Source organism: Porites lutea, chromosome 14 (genome assembly GCF_958299795.1).
Source record: "Porites lutea chromosome 14, jaPorLute2.1, whole genome shotgun sequence".
Lineage (NCBI taxonomy): Eukaryota > Metazoa > Cnidaria > Anthozoa > Scleractinia > Poritidae > Porites > Porites lutea.
This window is the reverse complement of record NC_133214.1, coordinates 21,285,892-21,303,993: the sequence shown is the minus strand read 5'-3', so window position 1 is coordinate 21,303,993 and position 18,102 is coordinate 21,285,892. Positions and strand designations below refer to the sequence as shown.

Here is an 18,102-nt window from a genome sequence, read left to right as displayed (position 1 = left end):
ACTTGACTAACAATCACTGCGGTTCCCTTTCTTGTGTTCGTGCAGGCAAAGCATCTCCAATTTGTAAGCGGCGTGGACGCCGTCTCCTTTTGGCTGGCCACCTATTCGTGGGACTTCATCAACTATTTATTTCCACTGCTTGGAGTTATGATCATGTTTGCAGCTTTTCAAGTAGATTCACTGAAGAATGATCTTGGTGCGGTTTTCCTGTTATTGGTAATGACAACACCAGTTAGTTTGGTCCAGGCGTTCAGATAGTGAAGAATGGCGCAAAGCGACTAAAGTGAGCAGGAAAAAAGGAGAGAGGGCGAGAGAACGTCGTTCTCTCTTTTCGTACACTCCCTCTCTATCGTTTACTATTTCGAGTCACTCTCCATTATCTCGACGCCAAAAACAGGCTGCTATATTTAAATATTGAATTTTCAGGTTTAACAAACACCCAACCGTACATTTATTTTTAGCGGTTAGTTTTCTATGCGATTGCACGTGATTACAGCCATTAATAAGAGGTTGTGTTAGGTTTTTAAGGATTTTTTTTAAAATATAAAATTGATCAATAGGTCTACTTTTTCTTTAATATTTTCTCTTGCGTCACCGTTTGATTGCGCGGTGTCATTTAAAGAATGTCGATTTCAGCCATCGGGCGGCACTAATTGACGTTCTCGTAGTTCAAAATGGCGACCCACGGAAGTTTTGGCCATTTCCACACGAATCCGCACGTGTTTGAAACCGCATATTTTTTTTATCCGGATTCATGTGGACGGAGCATTATTCGTGTTTCTAGTACATTCAATTTTGTATCCATTAGAAAAATAGTTCCCGTTGAAAGTTATTTCTATCAAGTTAGCTCTTCTTGACAATGGATTTGCCCTGAAATAATGCAATGCACTGCTCACTCAGTACACAAAACTGAGTTTCTGTTTTCCTTTATTTTAGCTTCTTTTAGGGTTGTGTATGCTGCCATTCGTCTATTTGGTTTCATTCCTGTTCAAGGGGCCGCTTGCAGCCTATGCGACGACCGTTTTTGTCCTGTCTGTTGTCAGTATGGTAAGACCAGTCACCTTTATAGATGATATAGTTGAATTTACTCAACTAAACAGGGACTACCATTGGTTGATGCTCGGTCAAGTGACCTTGACAAAATTCGAATGCATCCCGATCGTGATACAATTCAGTAATTGTACCCCGCACGTGATAGAACAGTATGTGATCAAAGCATGCTGGACAGTTGTGTTACCACCATCCAGTGCGAGAGAAACGCGGCCAGTTTTCACGTTCGAAAATGAACGCAACAACATCATGAAGCCTAAAGCTAAAAAGCACTTAGTATTTTCGAAGTCATCCAAGTTGAGATGCGGAGTATTTTTGTGGAAAAATCAGCAGAGACATACTGACCCTTGCATGCATGAGATTAAATGTCTTTTTAGCTGAAAAGGACTTCTTCTAAGTGGTTGTAACTCGGCCTTCGATACAACCAGCGGTCTCCCCCCACCATCCCCCCCCCCCCCCCCCCCCCCACTTCGTCAATTAATAATATGAAGTAATTTTGGTGTTGTGGGGACATAACAATGATTTTTCCTTTTTTCATTTTAGGCATTTCTGATAACAAACAATATCCTAACTCTGAACGGCAAGAAAGACGATGCTGATATTGTTCACTATATCGGTCTGTTCTTTCCAACCTACTCGTAAGTTTGCCTTTTTTTTGACATATTTACCTTTATTTTTTGGTCTTTTTTCATATTCTTCGTCTCCTGTAAGACTAAACGGAAGAGTCATATCGGAGAGAAAATGTGAAAATCTGGCGGGAAATTTGAACGTTTCAAAACAAAAAGAAAATCTAAAAATGCCAGGTTGAGTTTAAATCGCATGGGTTCTCGTTGTAACACAGGTAGCCCAAGCTCGAAATATGACCATCAGCACTGTTGGGTAACGTTCAAAATATAAGGATTTGTATGGGAGAATAAATAATTGTTTGTGTAGCCTACGGATGTGAAAGGATTTAAATAAAAATCGGCTAACCTCGCTTAAGTTGTATGTTCCTTCTTAACTGTTTGGTTTTCAAGCCGATATATGGCCATTTAATGAGTTTTGTGGAAACCAGTTTGCTCTCTCGAATGGAAAGGCCTAGAGACCTATAGAAAGAGCAATTAACTGGTTCCAATAAAACCCATTTTTCTATGGTCATTTAAAAATATTTCGAGCTTGGGCCCCTTGTACTCAGTTTAAAAAAATACTAAAATCTTTAGGTCAGGGCACTATAAATTAAGTAATTATAAACATTCTCTGTTTTCGTTTAATAACAGCCTTTCTGCCAGTATCATGGACATCAGCCAAAACAATGTGAATCGAAAATACTGCCACCCCGAGTAAGTAAACAATCCCCTGTTCATTTGTTTAGTGCCTTTTATATTAAATTTGCTTTGGAAATAAATTCACATGCGCTTAAAACTTAAATAAACCCACTTCTCGAGATTCATTTCTAGTAATTAGCTCCTTTGCACACGCTTGGATTTCACTTAGTAATGGTTCGATAGGGGGCGGGGGGAGGAGGGGGGGACTCCTGGGAATTCTTGCTGGGGGTGTGCCGCCCGGTTCTCCAAATCCTGACCCTCAAAAAATGCCGGTCTTTTTCACATCCATTCTCAGACCTGGCCTTTAAGAAATTATGTCATCATTACTTAGATTAGAACAGCAACAAAATTTATTTCTTAAAATTCATTTCGAATTCGCAGATTTCTCTTTCTTTCTTATTCATTTGGAATGAAACAATAAATACGTTCGTGCATTCCCCTAGTTCCCTTGCAAACCATATCCGATTCCAGACCAAAATGAACAAAGTCTATACCTGTTTTGAGACCAAAACGGCGCAACACCGTGCCCTTTTGGGCGGCACATACCCATATGACTTATATAGGGAAGTACCCCCCCCCCCCCCACCCGCGGGAGGGGGTTTGCTGTATGGCAAGCCATCACAAAGCTTTGAATGTTATCAGTCGAAGCCTTCCTAGGTTAATTTAAACGTTCTTTTGGCCTTCTTGCCCAGTCATTTCGGTTAATTTTCAACATAATTAAAAATAAGAATTAAAAAAACTGTAAATTGTAATTTGTTTACCCACCAAGCACTAAGGAGTTCTTAAAAACTCGTTTAAGGGTGTCCGCGCGTTCCAGATCGAATTGGAATTTGGAAGTATTGGTTTTTGAGGAGAGGTGAAAACCAGAGTACCCGGAGAAAAACCTCTCGGAATAAAGGAAAGAACCAACACAAACTCAACCCACATATGGCTTCGATCCTGAGCTTTAAAGTTGGGCCACATTAGTTGGAGGCGAGTGCTCTCACCACTGCGTCACCATTGCTCTCCTAACTAGCCAGGAATGGCTCACTGACTCGATCGCAATCAAAGCTTTGTGATTGGAACGAACGCTTGGATGGCGTACCATCCAGAGAGCCGTAGCTAAGTGGTATCTAAGCACGTGACCAATTTCTGCAAAGGAATTATTGTTACTCTTACCTTAAACCTGTCATTGACTTTGCAGAACTGGCATTTCTTGCACGTGGACAAAAAATGTTCTTGATTGGGACCGTCCGGGGGTGGGTCAGGCTACATTGTACATGTTCGTGGAGGCGATTGTTTTGTTCCTATTCATTCTTCTTATTGAGGTAAACATTTCGCCAGACTGTCCGTCATGCCCTATTTTTTCGTGCGATTGTTAAGTGCGAACACGTCTTTTAAAAGGCTGCCTTCTTGATTTCGCACGGTGAAATGCTTATTTCCAGAAAATATCCATATCCCCCGAAGGCACTTTTGTTTCGACGACCCAACCCGTTGTAAATGTCATAGCCCATCACCCCTGATTTTCCCACTTGGTTGGATATCCCCGGGAAAGAATATTTCTGTCAAAAATGCTAATGCACTATACTTCAATCTATGCCATCTCCTTCCCCTTGGGGATATCGCCGCCTTTTGGACCCCCCTCCCCCCTCCCCTCAGAATATCCTTTGTCCTTCGTTGGCGTGTATGGATATTTTCTGTAACTACATAATCTTGGCTGTTGCAAGTAAACCGCGTGCTTCCCCAATATTATGAATGTTTCGCTTTGGTTATCATTTTTAGTAAAAGATGGTGGCTGTGGGATTGTGAACGATGGTCACGATGTTTTGAGTTTTTTTAGTAGCTGTTTAGCTTTTTTACTATAGCCTTGATATATTGCACAGTTTCGCCAACTTAAGTAGTTTGGTTTACTTTTTGCTGTCAGAGAGCGTCTGAGAAATTATGTTTTCTTTTTATCCACATACATTGTCTAAACTGATTTTGTTTTTTGAGACACCTGATTTGGCTTTAATTCTTGGGGTTTGTTGTCCTATTAATTTCATTTAAATTAACTTTATTTTTTCTCGTGGTTTCTTTCACAGATGAACTTTTTTATCAGTGCAAAGGTTAAGATCTCTCCAGAGCCCCAAATGAGGAGAAAGGAAGGAGAGGTGTAATATTACCGGACTTTATTTTCAGTGTTTGTAAATGTTTCTATACCGTGATCAATGCTGAAAAAAAGCTTTGAATTGAAGTATATAAACTGGTGTTTTTAGGCACTTGACTTTTTTTATTGTCTGCTTCCAAAACCATAGCTATTTTGACGATGTGTGTGATTTCACGATGGATATGATCAACTTAAAGTCATTTAATCACAGGCTAATTGTGGCAAAATGTCTTTGTATTGATGCTTGTAGTTAACTTTCGCTTTATTATTTAAGTTTTTTAAATACAACTTCTTTGCCAAATGCTGCTCAAAGTTTTCTATTTATTGCGTTCGACGGAGGAAAACGCATACAAATCGCTTAATCCACAAATAATTTGAAAATTTTCCCTTAAACGCTACATACAGTAAATGACTCAAATTTAGCACCACAGAGGGTATAACGTCATTGCCACGTCCATGCAGTTCATGATCCTGACGTACTTCCTTGTCCTTATCTACTACTCTTGTATTTGTTTTAATTATTTTTGTTTATTTAAAACAGGACAAAGACGTTTTTAACGAGCGTGTTCGCATATTGTCTGCCCAAGAAGGTAATGCGGTTGAAGCTGAGGCTGTCGTACTCAAAGATTTAACAAAGGTTTGTCATACAGTCAATTCAATGTATGGTAAAAATAGCCCACGGGTACTTCTCTACGCATTAATTTGTATCAAGCGTTTCGATGCATATGCCTGTTACTGACAACCCAAATCCTGGTCGGTAGAACTCCCTATAAGCCTCCATTACCCGCAACCCGGCAACACAGCCCGCCCGCCACACCCAGCCCAAACCCTGGCATGTCCCACTAAGACTGCAGGCTCAGTGGATGTTTGGAGGAAAGCAACTGAGTAAACGAAACCTGAAGCTACGGGGGGTGGGGGTTGGAGGAGTAGAAAAGCATCAAAAAGTCCAATCACAGCGAATCGCCTCGAGCACTGAGGAGTGTTATATATAAACTACGAGCCCGAGTGGAAATGTACGCATTAACCGCGCGAGAATACCGTTGCTCTTTCAACTGCCGAAGGCCCAGTGGCGCAACAGTGGAAAGTGCCATAATGCTAACCTAAAAGGGCAGCCAGGGTACCAAAACACACGAACACTACGCTTCTCTGCAACACCAAGCGCGTTTGCTCTAAGTAGTTAACCAAGCTTAATTACATTGAACCCTATAATTCACATTTGACTTCTTTTTGCGGCTGTTCACAGGTATATCGAGGTACACACGTAGCTGCAGTTGATCATCTTTGTCTTGGTATTCCACGTGGAGAGTGTTTTGGTCTCCTTGGTATAAACGGTAGGTGAACCGTTGCAGAGCTAGATAGTGTCCCTTCCTATCAAATGGTTGGACTAGACGATTTATTTTAAATGCATACATTATAAGCTGTGGTTTAACGAACAAAATTTTATTAAGTACCAGGAGGGTTGCTTTATCATTGTAAAGTCCGTACAGATTTATCGTATTTGTGAAATGAAGCAATCAGTCGAGACTGACGTGCTACCTATTGATTGGTGGATATTATATTGATCAGCTATTGATTGGTCAATATTATGTACTGCCCGATATTGACCGGTCATTGATCAATATTTTTGAAGGTGCGGGTAAGACAACGACATTTAGCATGCTGACAGGAGACCTTAGCATAACGGAGGGCACTGCTTACCTGGATGGATTCAACATCCAATCAAATTTGAAGCAGGTACTATGTCATTCTATCCATTACATGTTTACCTTTCTTTTCTTGCAGACGATAGTTCACTCTCGAGTTTACCATGATCGCTGATTTTTTCTCTTTATAAGAGAGTACAAGTTTTTAATTTTGTTTGCCCTGCCACTTAAAATTTTCGTGTTTTTAACAGGTTCAACAGAGAATTGGTTACTGTCCTCAGGTATGTAATTTATTGAATTATTTAAATTTTTCTTACGAATGTTTATCGGCGCTTATATGGCACTAGTCTCCTTTGGGGCCGTTTGTTGTGTCGTCACGCAACGGTTCTCCGCACAGTAGTGTTGTGTGGCGACTTAAAAACGGCGGCGAGAGGACTCATATAGCACTTGCTACTGAATAAAGGGACAATACATTGTATATTGTTACATTTTCATTTTGCTTTCTCTGCCAGGAACTAAATATAATCTTGCTGAGCACTCTATAGCACTCTATGCACAGAAAATCTTTAAAACATTGGGAGACACATTTCAAGCCTGAATGAAGTGAATGGAGAGATTTTAAATAAAAATCGTATCCATGCATAAACTTTACCTTTCTCGTTTGTTTTTGATTTCAGTTCGACGCTCTAATCGAACTTCTGACTGGACGGGAGATGCTAACCATGTATGCTCGGTTGCGTGGAGTTCGAGACGAGAAGATCAAAGGCATTGTTTCAGACATTATTCATCTTCTGCGTCTGGAGAAGTGGGCGGACTCTCTGTGTGGAAACTACAGGTACACCCTTGGTCTTAGTGATTGTCTTTTGCGTTAGGCCTCGATAACGTGGAGAAAAGTTGTGCCGGGAAAGAGCCCTCCTAGCCGAGTCAACGTAAGTTACAACCATTTGCAAAAGTTCTTGAGACACTGTACCGTATTTTGGCATAAATGGCCTGTCGATGGTCTTGTGCTTGTGATCCCCCCTCCACCCCTTTATCAAAGTTGCTAGCATTACAAGACATGCTCAAAACTTGGAGGAACAACTTTGAATGGGAGGGAGGAGGGAGGTCAGAGTTATATCTCACAGACCTGTGACTAGCAGCGATTTGAAGCATGAAAGGTTGTTTTTTCGTGGGAGTGTCTCAACATTTTTGTAACTGGTTGTAGCGTGAAGGAAAAAGGTGACCTCTTTGCTCGAGCCAACAATGCTGGCGCATTCTCTGATAGTCTCGCCTTGGCCGCGTTGATGCGGCTGGGCGAGAAACGTTGGCCCGGCTAGGAGGGGAACCCTACACTGTGCCATCAAAACTTATTTACCCGCCAAGCTGGCTCACTCTTCTAGCCTAGCCATCTCTTTTTTTTCTCATGTAAACTGTTCGCCAAGTTTTGTAAGGAGATTTCGGAAAAGTTGTCCAGCCCAGGGTAGCTCGAGTAGGCGAGTGACCCTTCAACCCGTGACACGCTTTTCTCCGTATAATCGAGGCTTCATTTTTTCCTTTTGTTGTTAAAGGCCTTTCAGAGTGAGGTGCACTTATCATTTGTTTTTGTCTTGTTTTTCAGCGGTGGCAACAGACGAAAGCTGAGTACAGCAATTGCTTTGGTTGGAAATCCACCAATTATATTCCTGGTAAGCACCTTTGCACGGTAAATTAAACTGTACATCGTATTGTGGTTCTTTTTTTGACTGTTCTGCCTTTGGAGGACAAAAGTGGACCCTTTAGCCGGATTAGAATCCATGAGCTGGCAGCTACGGATAGTCAAAGCTTGAGTCTTTTAGGTCAGTCTAAAGAAATGAAAAAAATAAAAAACCTCTGCCCGGTTAGCTCAGTGGGATGAGCGCCGATCTACCAAGCGGGAGGTCGCAAGTTCAAACCCTAGCCGGACCACCAACAAAAAAAAAGACTAGGGAGATCATGCTGGCCTTAATCTAAGACTTTATCCTAGGTCAGATGATCGCTTCATTGGGTGATGACGTCAATTGCACGTTACAGAACCCCCAGTGCTGTTAAAAAAAGTAGGAGACCGGTGCTAGACCCCTGTGGTGTGGTCTGTTTGTTACAGGGGAAGGGGACTGTCACGGGCCCGCAGTAATTTGCTTCACGCTGTTGTGGTTACCCTGCCAAGAATTGGCGAATCCAGTGAAAAAGGAAAAGAATTTTGAGCAGGAGTCACGGGAAAGAGTTTCAAGGCTTCCTCCCTGGACTCTGCTAATGCCTGTCTGGATCTTCAAAAAAAAGGGAAATTACCATTTAAAATTATGTATGCCTTTTGTTGGTCTTGCGTTGCCCCAGTGCGACGTTTGCATCCCAGCATGGCGGTTTTGTACCACGTGAATGGCAAGCTGCAAGGGATGCTTCATTGTTTGTTTTGTAGGATGAACCCACCACTGGTATGGATCCAGTTGCCCGACGCTTTCTGTGGGATACATTGACCGGTGTCTTGAAAGACGGACGCTCCATCGTGCTGACGTCACACAGGTACGCGCATCAGGGACCTTAAGATCCGACGACGGCGAGGGCAACGAGAACGTTAAAAGAGCAATAGATTAAGATTAGCAAAACGAGATCTTTGCACGTGCAGCACACTTTTTTGTTCATTTCTTTGCCATCACCGCACGGCTACGGCGTGAAAATGTCTAATTTCACGTTTTAGGGAGGACGTAAAGAAGTCACGACGAAATTGTCTTTCTCTTTCTGAACTTATGTATCACGGTTGTTAGGAATTCAACTCCTGGAGAGTTCGCCTGTTTTTGACAAAGTGAGTGAGTTGGAATAATCGCGATGAAGATTGAAAGAACCCGAATTAACTTAATTAATTTAAGTGACTTGTTCGCTGCCGTCGCCATCCTCGGATCTTAAGGTCCCTATACGAGTTGCACATGCTACCGAAACAGATTGATACTCGTGAACAGGGAAACCAGGAACAAATATACGCCTTGAAATACCGTACAAATTCTTTTAAGCACATGTTTGGGCTGGGTATTTGGTTAAGCCAGACTGTTCCAGTGTCTTTTGTTCAATACCAAGTGGACGCACTATGCACCAGCATTTCGCCGATTTGCTTATTTAGAATAGAACGTATTAGTGCGATCGCAATTTGGAGTGCTAAAATATAGTTTACTTCGTGTATTGGTTTGCTTCAGACGCCAACCTCCTGTTTGTTCAAAAAATGAACTTCAAAACAATAGACTGAAATATCCTCGCTGTTTTAGCGGTTTTCGCCGGGCATGGCCGAGAGCGCTTGTTTGCAGGCTAAGAATGGAATAATTACGTACCAGTGAGGCTGAGGATTTAAAGAAATTTTGTTTTGTTTTGTTAGTTTATTTTTTGTTATGCACAGACTTAAATTTGTAGCATCTTAGCGGTTAAAATGTTGACGTGGCTTTCTCTTTCAGCATGGAAGAGTGCGAGGCTCTTTGTACAAGACTGGCGATTATGGTGAACGGACACTTCAAATGTCTTGGCTCCACTCAGCATCTTAAGAGCAGGTAAGGCAAGCTCGGGGCTTGAAAAATTCTTGAAGTCCAGCACGGCCTTTGAGCAAGCAGCTCTCATATTTTTTCCTGCCCGGGGCAACTACGTGCTTAGAGGATAACTTTCCTGCACACTTGTCCATCGGGCAAGTGAGCTTTAAAATTTGCTTTTCCAGCAAGAAAATCTACTTGTATTGTATTGTATTTTTACTCCATCCTATAGATAATACATCAGTTGTATAATATTAATTAGTACAAGGCTGTTTAAACTATAAGTACATAATAGCAACAAAAAAATTTAGAATGGAGAAGGGCACATTATAGTTAAACTAATTATGGCCCTTTAACAAGATTGACTGATTGATTGACACGCACAAAAGTCAATATTGAGCAAGATAATATTTTTAAGTGCCTTTTCGAACAGGATTTTCGATTATTTATTGCGAATAGAAAGGGGGAAATCGTTCCGTCTTGCTTCTTTCCTTTCTTTGACATATTCAAATAAAAGACACCAACAGGAACTCTTACAGGAAAAACTAAATTATTTAAACACACAAATAAGGCAACAAATAACACTAAACTAGCCAGCTTCAAAAGACGCGGCCATCATCATCGCTGACCGCTGACCGCTGTATCACGGACCACCGGACGAGACTTCTTTTTCGAGCCCTGCAATCTCTGTACTGAACCATTCCTTTCCTGAGTACCGTTACCTCGATGCACCAAGGTAGAATGTTCTTACTACTGATCGACAGAGCAAAATTAATGATTTTAATTCGGTATGTTGCACACCAACAGCAACTCTTACACGAAAAACTAAATTATTTAAACACACAAAAAAGGCAACAAATAACACTTAACTAGCCAGCTTCGAAAGACGCGGCCATCATCATCGCTGACCCCTGACCGCTGACCGCTGTATCCCGGACCACCGGACGGGAGTTCTTTTTCGAGCCCTGCAAGCTCTGTTCTGAGCCATTCCGTTCCTGAGTACCATTACCTCGCTGCACCATTTTTAGTCACGTTTTCTGCGCTTAGTAGTGTTTAATTAGTTAGTTATAGTAGCAATTTTATACCTTTTACCTTTTTATTGTTATATTTTATATACTTTTTTTTTTTTATTTATTATTTTTTTTTATTGTAATGTCTTTATTGTAATGTCCTTTTATTGTAATGTCTTTCGTAATTTAGCCTATGGCTGCAAGGTATTAAGACAATAAAGCATCTATCTATCTATCTATCTATCTATCTATCTATCTATCTATCTATCTATCTATCTATCTATCTATCTATCTATCTATCTATCTATCTATCTATCTATCTATCTATCTATCTATCTATCTATCTATCTATCTATCTATCTAGAAGGTTCTTACTACTGATTGACAGAGCAAATGAGTTTAATTTGGTATGTTGCAGGTTAAACACGTCCCAAACCCTTACGATATTTTTGCGCTATGTTCAGTGAGCGTGAATAGAATGCCTCCCTTATTATACAAAGCTTTAACTACGTTGTAAGGAATCTTTCGTATAAAATAAGCCTGTAGATGGGGAGCTTTTGATGTCTTAGTTTATTCTTTCTCTCTTGTTCTTAATTTCCCATCGAGTTCAAACTCAGATCGGCCGTTGCTCTTCTTGTTAAAATCATCCGTTATTTTATTCACCAGATTTGGAAGAGGGTATACATTGATGGTTAAGGTCGGTAACCACCAACCTACGGTCTCGCTCACAGGCTCTGAAGGTAAAGTAAAAATTATACCTTTTTGGGAAACTGCCCACCTACCCCTCCCCTTAGCCAACATTAACACTTACTTCTCACTTAGGGCAAAAGGTTGGCTTAGGGGAGGGGCAGGTGGGCAGTTTCCCAGAAAAGTATAATGATCCCAGTAAATGAATTGGTTGATAATGTTAACGGATTCAACGAATTGAAAACTTCCTCAGTATAGTATCAGTGTGTAGAAACTTGTGGTTTCCCGAAGTATTTTGCCCACACGTTTCCCGCTAGGGTCGCCTTTAATCGTAGGTTAATACATTGAACTTCAAAATTAACTGTGGAAACATGTAGTGTAGGTAAATCAGTGGTAACTATTAACGGAGCCAATGAACGGAAATCAAAGGCGCAGCCTTGATCGTTAAGAACGTATGAGAAACATTCCAAAATAACTTGCGCTAGAATTTCTGACATAGAGTTAGTGCGTGGAATTTTGTGTTTTAGAATTTCTAAAAAAAATAGTGTTGTTTTAAAATCTAATTTTAGGTGCTGTTGGGAGAAGAAGGGTGAATATATCCTCTACATGTCACAATATTTGCGACAAACAATTGTTATCTCCCCATTTTGTTGGGAAATTTAGTCCAGGTTTTTTTTGTCCCAGAGGATGCACTTGCTCCCCTTTTCTAAGTCAGGTTCTTTTAGAAATGTCTTCTGTTTGTTACTTCTAGTAAATCGTGTTGAAGTTGTACCCGCCTTTCAAAGTCCCCATGCTGTTCCTTCAAGCCAGCCCCAGGTCTTCGCCAATCCAACGGCTCAATTGGACAACCCTGATTCCGCCGCGGCAATAGATGCTGTTAACAGAGTCATGCAGTTTGTTTCCAGTGCCTTTGGCGGAGCAACTCTTATGGACAGTCACAGTGTAAGTCGCGCAAATCCCAGTCCCCTTCGAAGCCTTCTTTGTGTCCCTGGAGAAGTGTTGCGTGACGACACGGCTATGTTGAAGACTACTCAAGTCCTGACTGAGCTCAATTTTACTCTTAGGAAGCCAAACCTGTATTAAGCGGACACCCTTGGGGAATAACCAGCAGCCCGCTTAATACAGTTCTCAGTGCCGAGAAATACAGCTCTAAGTAAAATAGGCAATGGCGTCATTTCGTTGCTATATCAACTCCGATTTCATTGCAACCCTGATCATAACAAATTTTCATCTTCATCTGATACAGCCGCGGTGGTAATTTTTCAAATCTTTGTTAATGACGACGTGGTTTATGCTCAAACTTGGAAGGTATTGACTCTGAAAAACCCCATCAAGCCACCTTAATAGAGGTGTCTGCTTAATACAGGTTTGACCGTTCAATCAATACTATACTGAACCAAGCAACCGCGAAAATCAGGAAGTTCGTGTTCTTCAGTTAAATTTCCATTGCATGAAGTTCTACTTTTTAGAATTGTAATGGTTTGCGCATTGTTTCTTTTAGGGAATCTTGCATTACCAGATAGTTAATGAAGCTCTGAGCTGGTCATACATCTTTGGTCAGCTTGAAAGAAATAGAAGTGCGTTGAACATTGTGGATTACAGCATCAGCCAGACAACACTAGAACAGGTAAAGTTGTTAAGCTCATTTTTGAGGAGCAAGAGTGGCACACTGGTGAGAGCACTTGCCTTTCACGTACAATGTGGCCCGGGGTTTCTGGGTACTCCCGTTTTTCCCTCTCCTCAAAAACTAAAACTACCAACTTCCATTTCGATCAGTTATGGTAGACGAAGAACCACTAGGTGGATGTGTTATCTTTAAATCATTATGTATCTTTTTATGTATTTACCAGTCTTCTCAATTTTCCAAAACTCAATCTTGACTTTAATGCGTGTTTATTTACTTTTTTTAACTGAGAGAACGCCTGAGTTTTAAGTTCCAGGATTGCCTGGGTAAATAACGCGGGTTCAATGGCCATCTATGGCGACGCTGCGTTAATTACGTAAATAAATAAGATTATAATTGCGGGCGACAGGTTGCTACGCATGCATGACACGTCTGTACCCAGCATTCGTTTTATCAGGTGAAACGTTCGCAAAGCACTAGCGTTGGAGCAAGGGCGTTTTGACCTTCGATCAAACTCGCCCGCTCTCTTTAGCCTTTGGTTATTACCAGTCATAAAGATTATAAAATACTGGGTCTGAGAGTTGGCACTGATGAACATCGTTTTTGAGCATATTAGAGGCCCGGTCAGGTCACATTTGTGGGATGTGGCCTTATTATTTCTCGGCTTTTCTTGGTAGGTTTTCATCAATTTTGCCAAAGAGCAGCACTCAGAAGACCGCACTTCAGTCAAGCGAAAGTGCATGTGTTTTCCTTGCTGTCGGTAAATAGGTAATCAATGCTTGCTGAAGTCCCTGAGTACCAAGCAATAAAAGTTCCAAATTAGAAGCAATTTTAAGTAACCAAAAAATAGATGATAAATAGTGTTGGTGCTTTGAAGATAAAAAGAAAAAGTAACGCAACGAAGGAAACCAGTGGTACATATAGAATGCAGGATACTCATGTCTGGAAAGAGTCCCAACTCTTAAAATTTGTCCTGACTGCCTGCGTTACTGTGGTTTTGTACTTTTAATGTTTTTGTGAATATACTTTAGCTTAAACCCTTTTCTCTGGGTACACGTCATAAACAAGTGGTAATAGTGAAGACTATTGCCGTGGGCTCTTGTGTATAATGCTCAATATAATGATATTATTTATGATGATGGTGATGGTGATTTTAGGTATACTTATACTATATATATACTTAAAGCTCAAAAACGCTTCACAATAACTGTTTCTTGAAACTGAAAATAGATTAATGGTTTTTTATAACTTCAACTTGCAATTTCTCACCTGAATTACACATAAAGTGATTACAGAATAAGTGTATAATAAATATATAGAATATGTAAGATCGTCAGGTCGTAACGACTGTGTTGATAAAACGACTTCAACAATAGTTCTGTGAATTCTACATGGCCGCCCTTGCGCGGGTTGCGGCTTAATACATCATGAGTGAGTTCTGAAATCCTACTTTCGCCGGTGCGTTGAACATGTGCGTGGACCTTAAATTGTAGAGGCGCTTCGAAAAGTTAAAATATATTTAAGCAATAGACCACTCTTTTTATGGGTTTACCGGCGTGATAACCCACGCGGGATGTTGGGAGTACACGAGAAAAACTTATAAATCACTCGCCTTCGGCTCGTGATTTACACGCTTTTCGAGTGTTCTCCCAACATCCCAAGAAAGTGTGGTCTATCGCTTTTATAAAATAACTTTAAGTTTTCTATGAGGCATAGGTTTTTAACCAATCAGAACGCACGTACCATCTTAGTTATTTTATAAATATATAAACAAAGATTCATTGTTAAGAATACAATCAAATCATGTTTCTTTGGATGATACTATCATCCCCGTTGATCCTTAAGTCTAGAGTAAGACTGGTATTGTGGTATCCTGAGGCGGGATTTTCTTTATTGATTTTGAGGTTATACAAAATTATCTTATATAAACATAAGAAAGGATATATTCAACTACATATACTGAAGATATAAATTAAAATAAATATATATGAAAGATAAAAGCTGAACGTAATAGAATAAAAATATATATATTCTTGTTTGTTTTTAGTTATTATTTTATAATTTTAAAATGTAATCTTAGTACGCATTCTAAATGAAACTTATTTACGTTTATAGAAAGCTAGGAATAAATGATTTTTTAGTCAATTTACGCGTTGTGAAGGATTTTATATTTATATATTTTTTTTTTGGGGGGGGGGGGAGGGAGGTGCAGGGGGATAAAAAAAAACTAACCCCCTCGTCACACAGTCTGTGAAAATACTCTGTGTATTTAATAACAAATAGATTTGTTATCAAAGTTGCCTCCTGTCGGTAAAAACAGCCTCTTCATTTGGTAAGTCGGTCTTATCCAACTACATTAACAAAATATGTTAAAGAACAAGTAACCTTTAGAACTTCACTTTAAATTGTTTAAGACGAATAGACAATTTGTCTATGTCAAATATTTTTTGTTATTATAATTGTTGTTGTTGTTTCTGGCTTTTCTAAAATCCTTTCACACTCAGGGATTTTATGTAAATACACTTATGAGACAATGAAGACTAAAATGGCTAAGATCAGAATTTCCAGCAAATTATAATTCCAATACATTATCGTACAATGATGGCCTCCAATGTACAACTTGTTCCCTGTAAAATGGGAACGTTTCCAATTCCAAATCTCGAAGCATTTTTTGTATTGTTCGTGTTGCTATTGCACCCTACAGTGTACACTATAAAAGGAGTAGACTGTAACTGGGAATGACAGAACGTTGCTGTAGCTTCTTCTCCTTATCTACTGGTGGGGAAACGAATGGAAACAATCACAGGGAGAATTGTTGAAGTTTTTATACACATTAAGCGATTGCAATTATTTACGCCCTACACTTTAATCTTTGGGGGCAGCGTGGCCTAGCGGTTAGAGCGCTGGACTTGGAATCTGGAGGCCCTGTGTTCCAAGTCTCGCCCTGACCGCTAACATGGTAGTCCCGAGTTCAACTTTTCGGCTGCGCCTGTAAATTAGCCTACCTGTTCGCCTCCGTCCAGTTGTGATTCTTAACCTTGTTATGTTCCGTTTGAATTATTTGTTCATTATCCCTGAAAAGCCCAAAAGGGGAGAAAGAAAAATTATTTCTATTTTTCCATAATTCTCTTCCAGTTCAAATTGCTACCGATCGATTCGCGCCGCAGGCTTTTATGGCTATCATGCTCTTGTGACTGTTTTTGCGAAACTGCTATCTGACCTTTTTTGTCAATAATTAAAGAAATGAAAACTTAAGGCACAAGGAAAATTTCCGAAATAAATGGCCATCCGTAGAGCGTAGATTAACTATTTGATCAAAACTGCTTTAATTATAAACTTTTGGAAAATAGCATGGATGAGCCATTGAAAAAACAAACAAACAAAAGCTAAACAAAACAGGATCAAGAGTTGTGCTATTTTAAACTTTTTATCTTAGTATAAATCTTGTGATTGTTACAGTGTGGATGACTAAAATATTCGAGAATCCACCCCCCCCCCCTGCCCCCCAAGGGTGCGAAGCTACGTGTCTAATTATTCCAGATTCTTCAGTATAATTGTTTCATCAATTCACGCAGCTCCTAAACTTAAGTAATCAGTTTTGATACGGTCGGGCGAAATAGAGGAAACTCACCAGACTTTGTTTACTTTGTTTACGATTTCTAAAGAATTCAAAGTGAAACAAAGGTTACTTTGATGTTACCCAGTAAATTTCAAGACCCTGAAGTTTACGAAAAATCCAAAATCTCGTGATATATATCGGAAACTTTCTCTATAAGGGACGCATCCAGGAATTCTTGATAAGGGGGGTCCAAAAAAAATCTGTCTTAACTAGGTAACAATTCCCACCTGAGTAAGCCCCCACGGAGTCCCGCCTGGAGCCCCTGGAGTCCTCGTACCCCGGGTCTTCCGGCCTGGTTTCGCCACTGGCAACTGCCCAACAACCGTTGGCAACAGCCATAAAATCTTCGTGACCCCTCCCAAACGGCCTTTTTAAAGCGAGCCATTATATTCAAACAGATGCAGTCACCGTACATTTATCGCTTTCTTTTGTTACGAACTTTCTTGGAACGTTTGGTTTCAATCTGTTTAGTCTGTCATTGTATTATGTGTAAATATGCCAGAATGAACATTTTTTAAAGCAAATTTTTATCATCCTTCGGGTCCAACTAGCTTGAGCTGTAGGGCCCCTCCCTGGTGTGAAACTCTTGCAGGATGATACCGAAGCTGTAAACGTCGCCTTTCTGCGTCCCCCTGGTGGGGCGATGTGGTAGACGAAGAATTTCTGGTGCCACCCATAGAAGGTCTGAAATAAAAACACAAGGAATTCAGTAACAAAGTGGTGGATGAATGGGCGGAAAGTCCACCTGTACATGTTCTTCTAACGCAAGGGCCTAAAAATAGTCAAGGAACACTTCATGATCTTGTCAGTCTTCTTTTTATGTTTCACTCAGTTTGGTATCATTTTCCACTGTTTGAATTTTGATGAATTTCGTGACACAGCTCCTTTAAATTGTCCTGGCCATTAGCCTCCACGGCACCGCTTTGATGCCCTCTACCAATTGATTTGGGGTGACTGACCAGCCCAATTAAATGTGGTTATACAGTTTACAAGAGTTATTGGAGAATCATTCTGAAAGTTCAAGTACTCATCAATTAATTGTTTTCATACTTGCCTCTGTAGTAGGAATGCTCTGAAGGATAGGTTTTCGTTTGCTTCTCCTTAAAAGTATTGAGCCCGTAGTCGGCAATTTTAAGCATCCAGTGGCTGTCCACGAGGCAGTTGGACGATTTGAGATCTCCGTGTGACTTCATGTCAGGGGCACCCAACGACAATTTTCGGAAAAATATCTGTTCGGAAGACGATTTGAGATCTAGAATTTTCGTAACATTTGTTGTAAAATTTCTTGCTTGCCTGCCTCTCCTAAGATTTTCGAACATTTTCCATTTTCAACGGATTTTTACCCTAAAAAGGTCACCTAGAATTTTCGGGAGCCTTTTTTCTGGCTGAAATTTTCGAACAGGTAAGTTTTGATCCCTATAATTTTCGGATCACTAGACTTTCAGCTAGGAAATCCGAACAGATGAAAAATTTATAGGGGATAAAAATATGCCCATATCCACCGTTTAAATACTAAAATACGTTTAACAATGCTATGTTT

The 18,102-nt window shown here is 40.3% G+C and overlaps 1 protein-coding gene across 1 annotated transcript in view; it reads left to right on the top strand.

The window, feature by feature from the left end:
* The window catches only part of LOC140924055 (phospholipid-transporting ATPase ABCA3-like), a 45,895-nt gene extending 30,825 nt beyond the window's left edge, over positions 1-15,070 (top strand). Inside the window, exons 24-41 of the mRNA XM_073374055.1 lie at positions 46-216; positions 937-1,047; positions 1,594-1,688; positions 2,307-2,369; positions 3,538-3,661; positions 4,415-4,483; positions 5,021-5,116; positions 5,723-5,810; positions 6,110-6,213; positions 6,374-6,403; positions 6,800-6,957; positions 7,720-7,786; positions 8,533-8,636; positions 9,554-9,646; positions 11,299-11,372; positions 12,071-12,261; positions 12,821-12,946; positions 13,621-15,070. Coding sequence (XP_073230156.1) covers positions 46-216; positions 937-1,047; positions 1,594-1,688; positions 2,307-2,369; positions 3,538-3,661; positions 4,415-4,483; positions 5,021-5,116; positions 5,723-5,810; positions 6,110-6,213; positions 6,374-6,403; positions 6,800-6,957; positions 7,720-7,786; positions 8,533-8,636; positions 9,554-9,646; positions 11,299-11,372; positions 12,071-12,261; positions 12,821-12,946; positions 13,621-13,707 — 1,851 coding nt within the window. The 3' untranslated portion in view covers positions 13,708-15,070. The remainder of the gene's footprint in view (positions 1-45; positions 217-936; positions 1,048-1,593; positions 1,689-2,306; positions 2,370-3,537; positions 3,662-4,414; positions 4,484-5,020; positions 5,117-5,722; positions 5,811-6,109; positions 6,214-6,373; positions 6,404-6,799; positions 6,958-7,719; positions 7,787-8,532; positions 8,637-9,553; positions 9,647-11,298; positions 11,373-12,070; positions 12,262-12,820; positions 12,947-13,620) is intronic.
* The last annotated feature ends 3,032 nt before the right edge of the window (positions 15,071-18,102 follow it).